Source organism: Oncorhynchus keta, chromosome 34 (assembly GCF_023373465.1).
Source record: "Oncorhynchus keta strain PuntledgeMale-10-30-2019 chromosome 34, Oket_V2, whole genome shotgun sequence".
Classification (NCBI taxonomy): Eukaryota; Metazoa; Chordata; class Actinopteri; order Salmoniformes; family Salmonidae; genus Oncorhynchus; species Oncorhynchus keta.
The window spans coordinates 31,394,669-31,411,200 of record NC_068454.1 but is presented as its reverse complement, the minus strand read 5'-3'; the positions used below and the strand labels follow the sequence as shown (position 1 = coordinate 31,411,200).

Below are 16,532 nucleotides of genomic sequence, written 5' to 3'. Positions count from 1 at the left end.
TGACTAGGAAAGGCGTACATTTCCCTAATTCTGAATCGGGCCCTATTTGAATATGGGATGGTGGAACAGTAGCCGGGATGTAGACATCAAATTAGGGTTAGGATTGTAATTATGGCTAGGGTTAGAGTTAAACTGAGGTGTGGTCATTATGCTTGTGTTAGGCATTATGCTATAGTGTTAGGATTGAGTTTATGGCATTGGCTAGAATTAAGGTTGAGATATGGTGTGGCCTTGAAGCTAGGGTAAGGGATGAGGTTAGGATTGAGCCGGTGTGTGGAAATGAAGTTAGGTTTGAGCCGGAGGGTTAGGTTGAGAACCCCGCTCCCCAAATAGGGCTCCCCCACTTTAACTCTTGACTACATGAACCCATATCTCACCAGATGGTTAGACAGACACTTGGTTGCTTTGCCTTTGTGATGACTTCGAACATTCTGTGTGGTAAACATTAATCCTGTTTTGGTGGAGCAGTGGATAAATGTGTACAGTCTGATTGGACAGAAAAACGTGAGGGTCAGATCTGGTCTGTAATGTGCCCGCTAGGACTTTTAGCACTGATGAATCAGGGCTTTTAACTCGACTGTATGCCCAGGATCAAGACTTTTGGCAGTGCAGCCAGGCCACCAAATCCCTGTTCATTAAAATAACAAATAAAGTGGGATCAGCCCATCTGTCAATTGAGGTTTATATAGTGGTCCCTGGGCCTGGTGAGCCAGATCATCACTCCTGTAGAGGACGGGCTCCAGGGAGATTTACCAGGATGAGTAAGGTAAGACCTTGGGAGGAGGGGACACTTTCACTATCTGTCTCTATATTGCACTGTAAGATAGTGGGCCGAACCAGTGTAGACTTCCTCCCAGCCCTCTGCTAACCCATTGCAACTTAACTCACAGCCTAAACATGCATCATAGCAGAACTATATTAGGTCAAAGTAAGGCGTCATGCCCATAGGGGGCACGTGCACCCTCAGATTTGTCCTGCTAAAAGAATTAGGGCTGCACTTTATTTGTTAGTTTTGTCTCTGTAATAGGCTACTACTAGCCACATAGCAATTATATGAAGTTGGCTTTAGCTTGCCCAGATAGGTTCCCAAACTCACAACCTCATAACTAGCTACCCCTGAAATCATTTCAGGCTGTCAATCAAGGTAGAGTAGGTAGGTTGTTTAACTATCTTAGCTGGTATGCCTGCTGGCAGGATTGGTATACTTTAGAAAAGCAACCAATAACTAAATGTACTGAATAATACTCACAATACTTTCAATATTTTACCCAGATTTGAGCAGAGAAGAATATTTAGTTTCTTTAAACAAAATAACCACCAGTCAATAGACGTGTGTGTGAATCATTAAATAAAAATTCTCAGGATTTACGGCATGGCGCCCCTGGGTCTAACTGTCTCTGAACAGGACAGTAAGGCCACACATTTATTGTCATTACCTAGACTTTGAAACATTGGCATTGTGTTGAAATTGGTGATGTTGATTAGACTGAGGAAATGACACATCATATGCATGCATTTAACAACATATGACGGTTGAGTCCATTGTGGGTTTCAGGACCATGAAGTATATAAACCCTGTATTGCTGATTCTATATATTGGCCAATGAGAGGGTTTGAAGCCACCTATTGGCCATATTGGCACTCACCAGGAGAGCAGTCCTCCATAGGAATGAATGGAATTCCACAGTATTTCAATTAAATGTTTCAAGGACAAAATTACATGTATTTTAAGTATGTTTTTGTTGTTGTTTGGACAGTAAACATTAGTAATCTAAAAAAATTATACTTTTATTTTTATTTTTCGCTCACATATAATTTCAAAGTATGCATTAAGGTGTCTAATGGAATAAATGTGGCAAAAACAAATGTAGAGTGGAGTGCCAAAATGGAGGCACTGTGGCTTCAACACAGCGCCCCCTATCAGTGATCTAGTGAATATATAAACAATTGGCTCAGGTGTATACTACGGTCTTAAGTTGTGTGCTCTCCTACCTCCCATTTCGACTACAGATAACTTTCTACGAGGACAGCAACTTCCAGGGGCGCTCTTATGAGTGCGATGCAGACTGCGCTGACATGCACCCCCATTTCAGCCGCTGTAACTCCATCAAGGTAGATGGCGGCTGCTGGGTGCTGTACGAGCGTCCCAACTACACAGGCTATCAGTACGTGCTGACCAGAGGGGAGTACCCAGAGTACCAGCACTGGATGGGATACAATGACAGCATCCGCTCCTGCCGTACCTTCTCCTATGTGAGCAACCTAATTGTCTTTGAGGTGTTGCCGTGTTACCCTGCCAGGCTGATACTCCATTCAGTAATACTTCAGACATCAATCAAACGATTACAAAGTTTTGAATGTAGAATATTTTACCTATGGAGTGAATGGGGTTACCTTCTGATTGATGTATGGTTATGAATGTTCAAATCCATTCTGAGGGCAGGTTGATAATGCAACACATTTGGGTTTCTTCTTTACAAAAAAAACAGCAAATTCCTAGGCTCTGTGATGAGAACCTGATTGAGTGGGTGAATCTCCTTGGTAGGACATGACGGTTATTATATTGAATGACATGGAGCAACACAATATCACAATACAGCAAGAATCTAGAATGTCCTGAACACCCTGATTCCTATCTCCCTTCCTGCAGACTAGCGGAGGCCCATACTGCATGCGCATCTATGAACGCCCCAACTTCCAGGGCCAGACGATGGAGTTCGCCGAGGACTGTGAGTCTGTCCAGGAACGCTTCCGCAGCCGTGACGTCTACTCCTGTAACGTTCTGGAGGGCTACTGGACCCTCTACGAACACCCCAACTACCGCGGCCGCCAGTACTTCATGAGGCCTGGAGAGTACAGGAAGTTTAGTGACTGGGGCGCCACATGTGCCACCACTGGCTCCTTCCGTAGGATCACAGAGTTTTAGATAAGAACACCTTCTCTGCCTCCCTAAATGCAGCTCGTCTCTAGTTGGCACTGGCTTGTCAATAGAAGAGTATGCCTATTCTAACACACAGGACTGTGTCAATATATTTTATGAATTTGAAATAGATATTTGGTCATTATTAAGTTACAAAGGTAACTCTGAATGAGTCTGAATAAATTAATCTATTGTGAATGTTTCTTGTGATATTTCTTTTGAATAGGCTAGCTAAACAGTTTGGGTGAAGTTGAAACCAATTCACTGCAACACATACTGTAAATGCAGTTTGGTGATAGGCCAGTAGTAAGGGAACCAGTTTGATATGGACCCAGTTCATATTCAAATCGTGTACTTACAGCGTTGGGGGAGTGCCAAGATGGAGGCACTGTGGCTTCAACACAGCGCCCCTATTTGTGATCTAGTGTATATTTAAATCATTGGTTTAAGAGTATAATATAGCCTGAAGTTGTGTGCTCTCTCTCAGATCAAAGTAAGAGGAAAACAATTGATTTGCTATTGGCATATATGCAAATCTGACATGGACAATAGAATACAGCCAGCCCATTCTGATATCAAGTCTGCATGGTCCTCTGAAGACAGTGACACAGCACTCTTCCGCACAGCTTTAGAGAGAAGGGTGGCTGGATGGATGGCGGGTGGGGTCTGGGTGCTATTGGCTGCCTCTCCTATTGATGTGTTCACCCAGGGTTCTATGCCATAAATAGTGCAACACAGGATTACACTGTTGAAAACATACCATGTTGGCAAAGCTCCCAATCGGAAAAACGGGCCACACACAAAAGCATGGAATTTCATGTGTGAGTTTTTATTGTTTTGAAAGGATCCCCCTATGAATATGTAACACATATCATAGCAACACGTGTTTGGTATCTTCCTGTAAAGAGACCTGTATACTCATCATATACAGTAAATGGCTATCAGATCTGTCAATCAACATACCACCCAGCTAAACATGCACAATCACAGATCAAATTGTTTTATAAGATCATTATGAACTATTTTGACTATACCAACAACGTATAGCTATAATACATATCAACACTTCGTCCATCAACCTCAAGTGATTGAAATGCATACATTTGTGATGATTTGAGTACACAATATCAAATGAAATATGACGGCAAATTACTGAATTTGATTAAATTGCTTGTTAACCTGAGTCTGTGATACTTTCTCTGACTGGCATCAGCTCATTGATCTTTCCAGTGCCTGCCTGTCAATGATGTGTGCAGCTTTTTCTGGACGCTAGGATTTGAACACAGCCATCACCATGATTGAACAGGAGTAGCAAAACTCCTGTATGTTGTTTGTGCTGACATGCTGGCATGACTGATTTGAATAACAACACATGCAATGTTTCCCCCTAGGGGAATGTATATAAAGATAAACCACCTCATTGGCCACCAGCACAGCAAGCAGAACGAGCAGCTCACCAACCAAACGCAAATATGATGGGAAAGGTTTTGTATTTTAGGCCATTTTACATTTACAGAAACGAAATATGCAAGCACACATACAAACACATTGTATATTTAATCAAAGACATATGTTGTTATTTAGACTCATTTCATCATACAGTATATCTGTAGGCTGCCTATATCACATCTTTACTTGTTGTTTTTCCATTGATTTCCTTATTAATGCTACTTCAAAAATGATCCTTGTTCTTCCATCAGATCATCTTCTACGAGGACAAGAACTTCGGTGGCCGTCACCATGAGTGCATGAGTGACTGCGCTGATCTTCACTCCATGTTCAACCGCTGCCAATCCATCAGGGTGGTGAGCGGTATGTTCATGATCTACGAGCGCCCCAACTTCATGGGACACCAGCATTTCCTGAGGAAGGGAGAGTACTCCGACTACATGCGCATGATGGGAATGAACGAGTGTGTCAAGTCCTGCCGCATGATCCCCATGGTAAGGGAACTGTCCCATACCATTATTTCTCAAACACATATGATCTACTTACTGTATCTCTGTGTATTTGAGAGTACTTACACATAATCTAGGTTTTGATCATAGTATATCACCAAACCATCTATGGGGGGTGTATCATGTTATCCTTAGTGGTTAATCATCAAACATTTACATAATCAATCTTCAATTCCTTAAATCAGTTAGATTGCCAGCCTTTCTGTGAGCATTTAAATAGTTGTTTTTGTATTGATGTGTTAATTAACAATAAAGAAAAGTTATATTTAGAACACTGATGATCATGGAATATAACCCTGTTTTCTTTTCTGTCCCCTCCAGCACCGTGGTAACTTCAAGATGAGGCTGTACGACCGCTCTGACATGGGAGGCCAGATGATGGAGCTGGATGACGACTGCCCCAACTGTATGGACCGTTTCCGTATGTCCGACTTCAACTCCTGCAACGTGATGGACGGCCACTGGCTGATGTACGATCAGGCCAACTATAGAGGACGCCACTACTACCTGAGGCCCGGCCAGTACCGTAGATACAACGACTGGGGAGGCATGAGCTCCAAGATCGGCTCAATCAGGCGCATTATGGACCTCTAAAGAAGGAAGGGTCCTTGTAAAATGTCTACTTTATGCCTTGTTTCACACACTGAATAAAATGGTGTCAGTGCTCAAGTGTTTTCAGTTTTGTTCTTGCTCTCTGAGCATTGCAGGCCTGCTCTCCAGTGTGGATGTTAGCAGCAGGGGTGGCACCACGACACCCGACATCCTCGCTCTGCTTAGAGGGATCAATAAAGCTATTGCAGTATTGATCAGACAGGAGTCAAAGCGTGATCTCTATTATACTGTACTGGATCATTCATGCTCTACCCTCATTACTGTTCAGTGTTAACCAAACAAACCAGTTTCAGTGCTCAAAGCGGTCTAAAGGCCAGTGATTTATAAGAAAATGATACTCTGAGATGTCTTAACACAAAGGCCATTCAACTGAAAAGTGTATCCTCCTTAATGGAGTTAACATACTATACTCGATATTGTGCATTTGTGGCTGCTGTGCAGAGTTACACATCCACAGATAAATGCATTCATAAAGCCCTTTCTAACGTAACAAGGTACTATGTGGCTATCTCTACTAGGCCTCATAGATGTCAGGACCTCCCTGCTTCCACTGGAGGCCAAGGGTGCAGATATGTGAAGCCTATAGAGCTAAATATTTGAAGGGCCAGAACTATCTTGTCTATGCATAAACTATCATAGTTAGTCAATTTTGTATGCTCATATGTCTGATTACATACTACCTAGTAGCGAGTTGTGTTGTCATGCTATTGGAGAACATATTATGTTGGAGAATAGTACATATAAGAACAATTTCTTACAAATAACTGAATCTAACAAAGAAATCAGAGGTATGTATAGATAGTAAGGATAGGATGAAGGATTTGATTGGAAACATACTATCCTATATAACTGAAACAATAAATCAAATACTTTTCAAATAACATACGAATGTGACTCACATCAAGTTTATATTTTGAGACATGCATTTGTAAACATACATCACTTGTATTTCAATTTCAACATCAATCTTTAGTCTTCATATTTAATATTTAATGTATAAAATATTTCATAATTACATTTAATTTAAGAAAATACAACATTAAATAATATATTTTAAGTGCCAAGCTACATGTACAGACAATTTGGGATTTTTGTAACTGCATTTAAAATAGGATCTCCCACTGTAGTCCTATTTCTATACTGAGGGTGGTAAAATAATACCAAGTACAGATAAGAACATACATACAAATACATTTGTTTATTAGATTACCTATACTGAAAAAACCTATACTGTCATATACTATATACTGAAAAAACCTATACGGTCATATACTATATACTGAAAAAACCTATACTGTCATATACTATATATTGAAAAAACCTATACGGTCATATAATATATACTGAAAAAACCTATACTGTCATATACTATATACTGAAAAAATTCGATACTGTCAAATACTATATACTGAAAAAAATCTATACTGTTAAATACTATATCCTGAAAAAAAACTATACTGTCATATACTATATACTGAAAAAATATATACTGTCAAATACTATATACTGAAAAAAATCTATACTGTCATATACTATAATCTGAAAAAAACCTATACTGTCATGTACTATATACTGAAAAAAATGTGTGATAGATTCCACCCATCCCAAATAGTTCAGTTCAACCCATTCATGAAAGTATAGCTATGTAGAGTGGAGACATTGGAAAGCACATCACATTTCAATTGGAAGAAAAGCAGAAACATACAAAAAGATGAAAAAGTCCAAACAGACAAATCTTTCCTTGTGTGAATCCCACTTATTGTATTATTGTCTCGTTATATAATGGTAAGATGTATGTGTCACGGTCTTCCTCCTCTTCATCGGAAGAGGAGAGGCGAGAAGGATCGGAGGACCAAAATGCGGCGTGGTATGTGTTCATGGTGAATATTTAATTAAAGAAAGTACTGAACACTGAATACAAAAACAATAAACCAATAACGACCGTGAAGCTATCAATGAGACCTGTGCTGACACAAGCAACTAGCATAGACAATCACCCACAAACAAACAGTGCAACCAAGGCTACCTAAGTATGATTCTCAATCAGAGACAACTAATGACACCTGCCTCTGATTGAGAACCATACTAGGCCGAAACATACAAATCCCAAAATCATAGAAAAACAAACATAGACTGCCCACCCCGACTCACGCCCTGACCATACTAAATAAATACAAAACAAAGGAAATAAAGGTCAGAACGTGACAGTATGGGATATTCACTATAGGATTAGCCTCTCTAGTCTATCATTTAAACATTTTGACAAAGAGGTGTCCATACCCTGGGTTTACTTATTGTAATGGTTGTGATTACAAAATGTGTAATTCATGAAATATTCACAGAAATGCATTGAATAACATAATATATTTAATAGAGAAATGTATATTTCATAAAGAGTGAATAACTTCAAATAAGTATAACTAATGGCTGGCACGAAATCTCAAAGAAAGAAACACTGCAGGAGCTACGATTACCAATACCTTGTCATGCATTGCCATGTTTGAGTACATACAAAATAAAGCTACATGATCTCTTGGTCATAGCCAAATGCTACCATAACCTATCAATTTGGGAAAAAAGGTGTACCCAACCTTTTCTCCTCCCCTTTGACCTCTTCAGGTCGACACAATGGCACTATGTGCAAAAGACCACTGGGTATTACAATATGAATGGCACATGCAGAGTCTGCAATTCATGTTCACTATATATGTGACAGGTGGAGTCTTCAAAGGGCTGGGCAGATCACACCGACAAGGCACAACAAGCCCAGCTGCCATGGGGAAGGTAAACCTTCGAAACAGCTATGAGGGATCATAGAGTAGAATAGTAAAAAGGGTGTTCATAGCAATATCAATTTCAGGCATTCCCATTGAATTCATGTGAGTGTTTTTGTGTTCTGGTATTCTTGTACCACCATTGATTAGAATTGAAAGGATTAAGCTTATCCTTGATCAATTAATATTTGTATTAATCCTTGATCAATCTTCAATGTTCTGTCTTTATGAATATTAACAACATGATGTAAACTTTATGCCTAGATCATCTTCTACGAAGACACGGACTATGGTGGCCGTCACTTTGAATGCAATGGTGACTGCACAGACATGCTCGGCCTTCTCAGCCGGTGTAACTCCATCAAGGTGACATGTGGATGCTTCATGATCTATGAGAAGCCCAATTACACTGGCCAACAGTACTACCTGTGTCGAGGAGAGTATCCTGACTACAATCGTTGGATGGGCACAAATGACAACATCAACTCATGCCACATCATCTCCTCGGTGAGCTCCCTGTTTGTATGACTGCCATTACAAAAATTAAGTTAATAAATGTGTATTCATGGACAGTTTATCAAAAGTGCATGAATATATTGCTCCAGTTAACCTTTTCCTGAAATAAAATAAAAATGTTTACTTGTATTCTATGTTTATTTCACTTTCCCATAGTACAAATAGTACATTCGCTATAAAAGTATGTTCAGATGTATATATAGTGGAATCTATATATATTTCACTCTCAAAAGGTAAACTTGGAGCATTCTAATTTGGGGCATAAATTATGCAAATGATAAAGTGTGGAATTCTGCATAAACATGCTCCTGAGAGATCATTGCTAAATTCTTGAAGGGTTTTAATCTTGTGATTAAATGTCACTTATTACATTTGTAACAAGTTGGTGCAGGTGCGTGTGTGTAGGGCTGGGGCTGTGTAACCATAATGATTTGTAATGCTCCTCTGATTATCAAGATAAAGATAGAAGTTCTAAGATGGCACAATTCTAATGTTTTTTTCACCTTCTCAAATCAATATCAGGTGCCTGGATCCTACAACATGCGTCTCTTTGAGAGACTAGAGTATGGTGGGCAGATAATGGATCTGGTGGATGACTGTCCCAGCGTCATGGATCGTTTCAACATCAATGACATTTTCTCTTGCAATGTGAAAGGAGGAAACTGGCTGTTCTACGAGCACCCAAACTACAGGGGGAGGATGTACCTTATAAAGCCTGGGTATTACAGGAGATTCAGCGAATGGGGCGGCAGGAGTGCCAGAGTGGGTTCTATTCGACGAATCATGGACTACTAAACATACCATCCTATCAATGAATTGGACGTTGTGGCTGGCATCTCTGTGGATAGCTAGGACTCATGGTGGGACAATAGCTCAATCACTCAAGTCAAGAGATTGTATACCCCACCCTCACTGCACGTTAATGGAGAATCAAATTTTCTGTTATTGGTATAAAACACAAACATAAAAGTAGAGAGAAGGTGAAAATTAAATCGGAGAAGATGTCGAACAAACCACAATGACATGATGGGATATAAGAAGTTCCAAGGAAAGACAACTGATTACAAAGCCTATGGGCAAAAATTATACTTTTAAATTGGAATATCTTCAGACAAAAAACAAAGAGGACCAATGCAATACACACTTCTCAATTTTAAAATACCTGTATTGTTATGGCATGTTCAGCTGATCAGGTTATTCATTTTTGATGTCATATTGACCTTTGTATATGATGGACCAATACTTATCAATGATGATCTCTGACTATATGATTTGATCACATTCAGTCTGCAAATGGTAGCAAGTCTCTGGCTCTGTTCTTGACCAATGACTCAGTGCTACAATAAACAAATGGAAACATGGAACTCTGATATTCTAGTAATTAACTATTCAACAATCCCACCACAATTACCAGATGGCATATCACACAATTCAAATATCAGCCAGACATTGGTTTATTATAGAGATGCATATTCTGATCGCTCTATTGATTTGGCTATTTATTTTCCTGATATATTTGTCAGGGACCATGCAAAACAATTGTTTCACCGAATTTTAGCTACCTAGCTTATTTTCATTTGCAGCCCCTATGCGTTGTAACCGTGACTTCATGAAACAGTGAATTATAAAGCAAAGGTGTCCATGCTTGGCTTCTCAATATCAAGACCATGTTGGTAAAGGTAAATATGTCTTATGTGGGCCATGTTCATCGCTCTGATTAGATGCAGTATACAACACATATGCTACTGTAAATTGATAATTACCATGTATTCTTTTATAAAGATTGAATTATATGAATAAACTAGGCTAAGTGGATTCTTAAAAAGTTCAAAGAAATACTACTATTTTTTCAGTTCATGGCCGTGTATGGGCACTCTAACGTCTAGTTGGCTACCACTGTATAATGAATATGGTGTTGATAGGTTTTGCTGATGCTGTGCAGTGTACTGTATCAGTCTGGTATACAGTAGTGTTTTCTGAGAATTGTGATGAACATGGGGGAGAGAACAATAACTGGTTACGCGCGGCCATCTATACAGAAACAGATTTTTTTCACCCACCTCCACCATTGACTATGACTGAGGGATATATTTGAATGACAATACTTTGTGCTGTGCAATCACACAGCTGCCCTGTGTGTGTGATTTTTAAAAATAAAAGACAGTGCTGGATTGAGGGACATTGAGCATTGAGCCGTCACCCCCATCCACCGCCAACATGACTATGGGAAAGGTAAGGAAGAAGGCCATGGTTTTACAACTTTCCAGATTTGTATGCACTAAAATGGAACAGTAATATTTTATAGTATTTATTAAATGTTACATGCACAGTTTCTACAAATACATAAAATAATGCTACTAGTTTAGCAGACAGATCTCATGCAGTTCAGCAACAGTAGTCCTGTAGATCTTAGGGATAATGATGTTCTGTGATGTGGTTGGTTGCAGATCATCTTTTACGAAGACAGGAACTTCCAGGGTCACTCTCATGAGTGCAGCAGCGACTGTGCTGACCTGCACTCCTACTTTAACCGCTGCAACTCCATCAAAGTTGAGAGCGGATGCTTCATGGTCTACGAGCGCCCCAACTACATGGGAAACCAGTACTTTGTGAGGAGGGGAGAGTACTCAGATAACCAGCAAATGATTGGCATCAATGACTGCATCAGGTCCTGCCGTATGATCCCCATGGTGAGTGAGGTTCGAAATACAAGTAACACAAATACAAGTAACACAAATACAAGTAAAACAAATACAAGTAAAACAAATACAAGTAACACAAATACAAGTAAAACAAATACAAGTAACACAAATACAAGTAACACAAATACAAGTAAAACAAATACAAGTAAAACAAATACAAGTAAAACAAATACAAGTAACACAAATACAAGTAACACAAATACAAATACAAGTAATACATGTAATACATCTAGGGCCAACACGTTGTACGGTGGGTTGAAGGAAAGTAACAGTTTATCAATGAATTATGCAAATATATGCATATATTTAGTTTTATAGCAGAGCCAAAGTCATAACCAGATACATTTGAACTCTGTAATTGTATTACATGTATTGCATTGATTAATTATGAAAGAGTGGTTGTGCATAAATAAGCTACCTATATATAACATGAAGCTGCCATCAGATGAATCAGTCACACATTTGTTGAACGTAACATACATCTAAATGCCAACTAAAGCCTGTAGCAACGTTTATCTCTGAAATCACCATTATATTTAAGTCAATGTAAGAAATATACAAATTACACTGCATTTGAGCATACAGTAACCATGTAATAATTATTTAACTATGTAATAACTATGCAGTAACTCTGCAGTTACTGTCTAATAACTATGTAACACCTGTTTGATCCCGTTACAGCACAGTGGCCAGTACAGAATGAGAATGTACGATCGTCAAGACATGGGCGGCCAGATGAATGAGCTGGATGACGACTGCCCCAACGTCCAGGACCGTTTCCGTATGTCCGACATCAACTCCTGCAACGTGATGGATGGCCACTGGCTGATGTACGACCAGCCCAACTACAAGGGCAGGCAGTACTATGTGAGGCCCGGCGAGTACAGGAGGTTCAACGACTGGGGAGGATTGAGCCCCAAGATCGGCTCCCTCAGAAGGATCACCGACTTCAACTGAACGAGAGCTCCAATTTGAACTATCAACTGTCACTCTTGTCCACAATAAACTTTGATTCATGATAAAAAAAACTCAGTTTTATGTCTTCCACTTCTCTTTGAGAAGGTTATTGGTATCTTCTCAGAACTCAACCCCATTGCTAGAAACCCTCACTGATAATTCATGCAAAGTTTGTTGATTTCAATAAACCTCTTCATGCAGTCCAAATACGCTTCTTGATACAGCATTTGAGCTAGATGATTTATCTTGTTCTACAGTAGGCTGTAGATATCTAAACCCTACACAAATCAGCACATAGTTACATATCAAAAAACCTAATCATTACTAGAACATATTTTTTTCATGTCAAAAAATTGAGATGAATCACCAAACCCCACATTATACGTGAGAAAATACATTTCGTTACAGCTATTGCTCTTACTTTGGCCTAGTGTGTTTTGGCCTGTTAATCAGACAAAGCATGAATCCGCTCTCTCCCTGTTTGGTGCCCCATAAGGGATTAGCCAGCTGCACATGTATTGTGCTTGAATTTATCCATACCATGATCCTAACTGTATACAATAGTGCTGACTGGGGAACGTAGTGAATTTGAGGCATCCCATCAATAATGATGAGTGCCCCTGTAAATCCTACATTCACATAGTTGCAGTGATATTGAAGCTTTAACTGTGCCTAAATCATATACAATTATTATTACGGATCATAAAAATGTATTGATGAACATCATGCAAATATGTTTACTAATTGTACAAACCATAATTCAAATGCCTGTTAATCACTTCCTTTTCTTTCTCTGTACCTGCTACAGTTAAACGAGAAGAATCCGATTTTTACAAGGTTGTTTTGGTCTTACTTATTCCTTTGATCTTATTTGTATGTCATATTTCATTATATATGAATGCAGCTTGTTTACAAGAACGCACCTATCAAATAATAGAAAGATACAAATATTTAACAAAATGTAGGAAACCAAGGAAAGGAAAACAATAAGGATACTGGATCATTCTCTGGTTAGATGCTGAGTTTAATGAGCTATGTACTATAACCAACAATATTTGTAAAATACAATTATTTCAATATTTCTAAGGGCAATATTTGTTAAGCTGCATTTTGTCTTGGTCAGTGTGTGTTAAACGTCTTGAGAATTCCTTAACGTGCCAATAAACCTAACTGACTCTCTGCTCCACTTCACAACTTGACACACTTTACTTTACCCCTCTCAACATAAAGTCATCTTGTGTTTAACAGCCAAGTAATAAAGCAATACGATGTGGGGTAAGACAAGACAGATTCTGATAACAGATAACATTCACAATGTTCATGTAAAAGTTCCACGAGTCAAGTCATAGATAAGACATTTACAGGTCACATGTTCATCTATGTCCTGGGATGCTTCATGAAGTGAGACGGAAATATTACTACTTTGTTGTTCAGTGCATGAACCCAGTCTCTGAATGATACAGCAGCTCTGCATGGGCACATGAACTAACTATAGACAACAACAAAGCATGGCCAATAACTAGACACTCTTCTAGTCTCTGGGGGTTGTGAGGTACAACTGGACCCTTCGTAGTGGGCAAAACAGGTTGAAATGACAGTACAACTAGTCCAATGGCTGCATTTCAACCAGCTTTGGCCACTGGGTTTACACTAAAGCCAGGCATTTGTTATACCCTATTTCACATCCCCATTCACATTACAAGACAGTTCTTATATAAAGTTGTGAAGTACAAGGCTCTAACATTCACTAGTTTCACGGTAGAACCTTCAGGCCTTCTATGGAACAACAATGAGCATTTATGGACGATTCAATGTTTTTGACTATTAAATGTGTTTTGACGTTTTGATCTGGATGTCACAAGTACTTTGTGATTAAGGTGTTTCTTAAACGTATTGTGGGGCAAATGTGGCTTTTCAGTTAGTTTTCCATCAGCCTGTCAAAATAAGTCGTCTTATACATCGCCTGTCATAAAAAACAAACTACATTATATCAACCTTTGCTTCCCGGCTTCATTACTTGGCTGTTATTGACATACGCCTACAGCATAGCCAACTACCGTTGACTAGAGACCTATGTAATGTTCATGAAATTACATTTAGCTTTCCAGCACAGTGTCATTGTTTACTTTTATGCTTAAATTGAAACACAGAGCTGATTGGTATTTCTGGGGATAAAGGAATGACACAAACAAATGGCTTGTTTACTGCATAAAAGCAAGCTGCAATTAGTCAAGGATGGTCATGGGAGGAGTGCAGCTAAGCAGGGCCAGTAAGAAAGAGGTTTTGGACTGTCCTTGGCAGTGGATATGGTAAGTTATGTTATGAAAACAATTGCTAGAATGTGGAAAAAATGGGTTAAAACTCAATTTTGAATTGTTTTAACTACAGGGAGGAGAGGTGTACTAGTGTACTAGTGATGGTAAAAGTGGTGGAAGTGTTTGGTAATAATGTAGTTATAGTAATATTCTGTTCCTAATCATGTTGGGGTTGTGATTAATGTACAGTAACTAGCCCATGACACATTGAATATTCACACATGATGTACTGTAAATAGTCTGTGTGTTGTCCGCAGGATGCAATCTTTCTAAATGTACTCATTTGCATAAAATGCGTTGCAAATGCAGATGAGAAGAGAGAGTGAATGGCTACCTCTCTGGGCAACATATTTAATGCTAAAGGGCTGTTCCATATTGTTCTGTACCTATTGTCCATTGGATGTGTGGATACCATACTAGTCTTTTCTTTTGTCTATGCATGTCAAAGCACCAAACCAGTAATTATTTATCCTTTTCCCCCCAAATACAAATCCATATTTCTCACCCAATGTTGTGCTACAACAAAAAGGTACACATGTGCCAGTACCCTGAGTTATAACTATGTGAGCATTTGAATAACAATACTTTGTTTGTCAAGAGGTAGTATAAAAAGCTCTGAAAACATGTGGAATCTCTCCAACGGAGACCATGGGCAAGGTAGGGCTTTTTCCCTGTGCTAATGAACTGTAAACTTTGACAGTTTTACTCTCTTCTCTGCTCTATAATGTGTTCAGTATATTTTCCCACCCCCCATGGCAGCCCAAAGTGAAACTTATCATTGGATTTTCTTGATTTGCAGATTACTTTTTACGAGGACAGGAACTTCCAAGGTCGTAGTTATGAGTGCAGCAATGACTGCACAGACCTGCACTCCTACTTCAGCCGCTGTAACTCCATCAGGGTGGAGAGTGGCTGTTTTATGATCTATGAGCGCCCCAACTACATGGGCCACCAGTATTACATGAGAAGGGGAGAATATCCTGATTATCAGCGTTGGATGGGCTTCAGTAGCTGTATCCGATCATGCCGTATGATTCCAATGGTAAGTTCTGACCGCATATGTGAAAGCTTTACTGAAGCAACGAAAGGAACCTGAAGATGACTTTTAAAACAAGAGTTGGAGCAAGGATAAGAACATCATTTATCACTCTCAAATTATCTCTGTTTATGCTTTAGATTTATGTACTTCCTGGAATTATCCAGGAAATGTTTTTTCATATCTCGGTATCCTGTTCGGTATCCACTGGTTGCCATTTTGATTGTCCTTCTTGTTGTTCCACAGTACCGGGGTTCATATAGGATGCGAATCTACGAGAAGGCCGACTTCAGCGGTCACATGATGGAGTTCATGGATGACTGTCCCTGTGTGTCTGATCGTTTCCACCACCGCCACGTCTACTCCTGTAATATCATGAACGGCTTCTGGATCTTCTACGAGTATCCCAACTACCGGGGTCGACAGTACTTCCTAAGAGCAGGAGAGTACAGGAGATACCGTGAATGGTGCGCCACCTGCGCCATTGTAGGCTCCTTTAGACGCGTCACTGACTTTTAGCCATCCTGCTCAAGCACTTGCTGTAAATACATGCTTAGTTATTAAAATGGTTCAATTTTTAACCCCTTTGTGTATGAATGATCTTTGACTTGTTTAAATATTAATGATTTAAATAACTAATATTCATTAAATGTTCACTGTGTTTTTGTGGTTTCTCATAAGTTAGTATAAAATGACACTACCATATTCAATAATTATTCAATCAAAGTCAGGTTATTACTTG

General features: G+C 39.2%; 5 protein-coding genes across 7 annotated transcripts; all 5 read left to right on the top strand.

The window, feature by feature from the left end:
* The first annotated feature begins 619 nt into the window (after positions 1-619).
* Positions 620-4,103, top strand: LOC118366947 (gamma-crystallin M2-like). Its single transcript, XM_035749811.2, has 3 exons — positions 620-766; positions 2,011-2,253; positions 2,651-4,103. Exons 1-3 carry the CDS (start codon positions 758-760, stop codon positions 2,924-2,926), a joined length of 528 nt encoding a protein of 175 aa, XP_035605704.1. The 5' UTR covers positions 620-757; the 3' UTR covers positions 2,927-4,103.
* Positions 4,104-4,326: 223 nt separating this feature from the next.
* LOC118366945 (gamma-crystallin S-1-like) lies at positions 4,327-5,542 on the top strand. The gene is made up of 3 exons (XM_035749808.2): positions 4,327-4,404; positions 4,621-4,863; positions 5,200-5,542. The coding sequence occupies exons 1-3, from the start codon at positions 4,393-4,395 to the stop codon at positions 5,470-5,472; spliced, it is 528 nt and encodes a 175-aa protein (XP_035605701.1). The 5' UTR covers positions 4,327-4,392; the 3' UTR covers positions 5,473-5,542.
* A 2,681-nt stretch (positions 5,543-8,223) lies between these two features.
* On the top strand, positions 8,224-10,144 carry LOC118366949 (gamma-crystallin M2-like). Of its 2 annotated transcripts, none has more exons than XM_052493675.1 (3): positions 8,224-8,369; positions 8,529-8,771; positions 9,303-10,144. In XM_052493675.1, the coding sequence occupies exons 2-3, from the start codon at positions 8,595-8,597 to the stop codon at positions 9,573-9,575; spliced, it is 450 nt and encodes a 149-aa protein (XP_052349635.1). In that variant the 5' UTR covers positions 8,224-8,369; positions 8,529-8,594; the 3' UTR covers positions 9,576-10,144. The 2 variants fall into 2 exon arrangements, with proteins under 2 accessions (XP_052349635.1, XP_035605707.1); XM_035749814.1 differs by having other exon boundaries at positions 8,228-8,274.
* A 706-nt stretch (positions 10,145-10,850) lies between these two features.
* On the top strand, positions 10,851-12,510 carry LOC118366941 (gamma-crystallin B-like). Its single transcript, XM_035749805.1, has 3 exons — positions 10,851-11,012; positions 11,228-11,470; positions 12,164-12,510. The coding sequence occupies exons 1-3, from the start codon at positions 10,998-11,000 to the stop codon at positions 12,437-12,439; spliced, it is 534 nt and encodes a 177-aa protein (XP_035605698.1). The 5' UTR covers positions 10,851-10,997; the 3' UTR covers positions 12,440-12,510.
* A 2,102-nt stretch (positions 12,511-14,612) lies between these two features.
* LOC118366948 (gamma-crystallin M2-like) lies at positions 14,613-16,371 on the top strand. 2 transcript variants are annotated; one of them, XM_035749812.2, is made up of 4 exons: positions 14,663-14,748; positions 15,353-15,411; positions 15,554-15,796; positions 16,037-16,371. In XM_035749812.2, the coding sequence occupies exons 2-4, from the start codon at positions 15,403-15,405 to the stop codon at positions 16,307-16,309; spliced, it is 525 nt and encodes a 174-aa protein (XP_035605705.1). In that variant the 5' UTR covers positions 14,663-14,748; positions 15,353-15,402; the 3' UTR covers positions 16,310-16,371. The 2 variants fall into 2 exon arrangements, with proteins under 2 accessions (XP_035605706.1, XP_035605705.1); XM_035749813.1 differs by lacking the exon at positions 15,353-15,411 and having other exon boundaries at positions 14,613-14,748.
* Positions 16,372-16,532: the final 161 nt, after the last annotated feature.

Bases quoted from the DNA above. Each gene is read 5' to 3' on its own strand.
- LOC118366947 (XM_035749811.2), top strand. The intron at 2,254-2,650 runs GTGAGCAACCTA...CCCTTCCTGCAG, and splicing joins CCTGCCGTACCTTCTCCTAT to ACTAGCGGAGGCCCATACTG.
- LOC118366945 (XM_035749808.2), top strand. The intron at 4,864-5,199 runs GTAAGGGAACTG...TGTCCCCTCCAG, and splicing joins CCTGCCGCATGATCCCCATG to CACCGTGGTAACTTCAAGAT.
- LOC118366949 (XM_035749814.1), top strand. The intron at 8,772-9,302 runs GTGAGCTCCCTG...AATCAATATCAG, and splicing joins CATGCCACATCATCTCCTCG to GTGCCTGGATCCTACAACAT.
- LOC118366941 (XM_035749805.1), top strand. The intron at 11,471-12,163 runs GTGAGTGAGGTT...ATCCCGTTACAG, and splicing joins CCTGCCGTATGATCCCCATG to CACAGTGGCCAGTACAGAAT.
- LOC118366948 (XM_035749812.2), top strand. The intron at 15,797-16,036 runs GTAAGTTCTGAC...GTTGTTCCACAG, and splicing joins CATGCCGTATGATTCCAATG to TACCGGGGTTCATATAGGAT.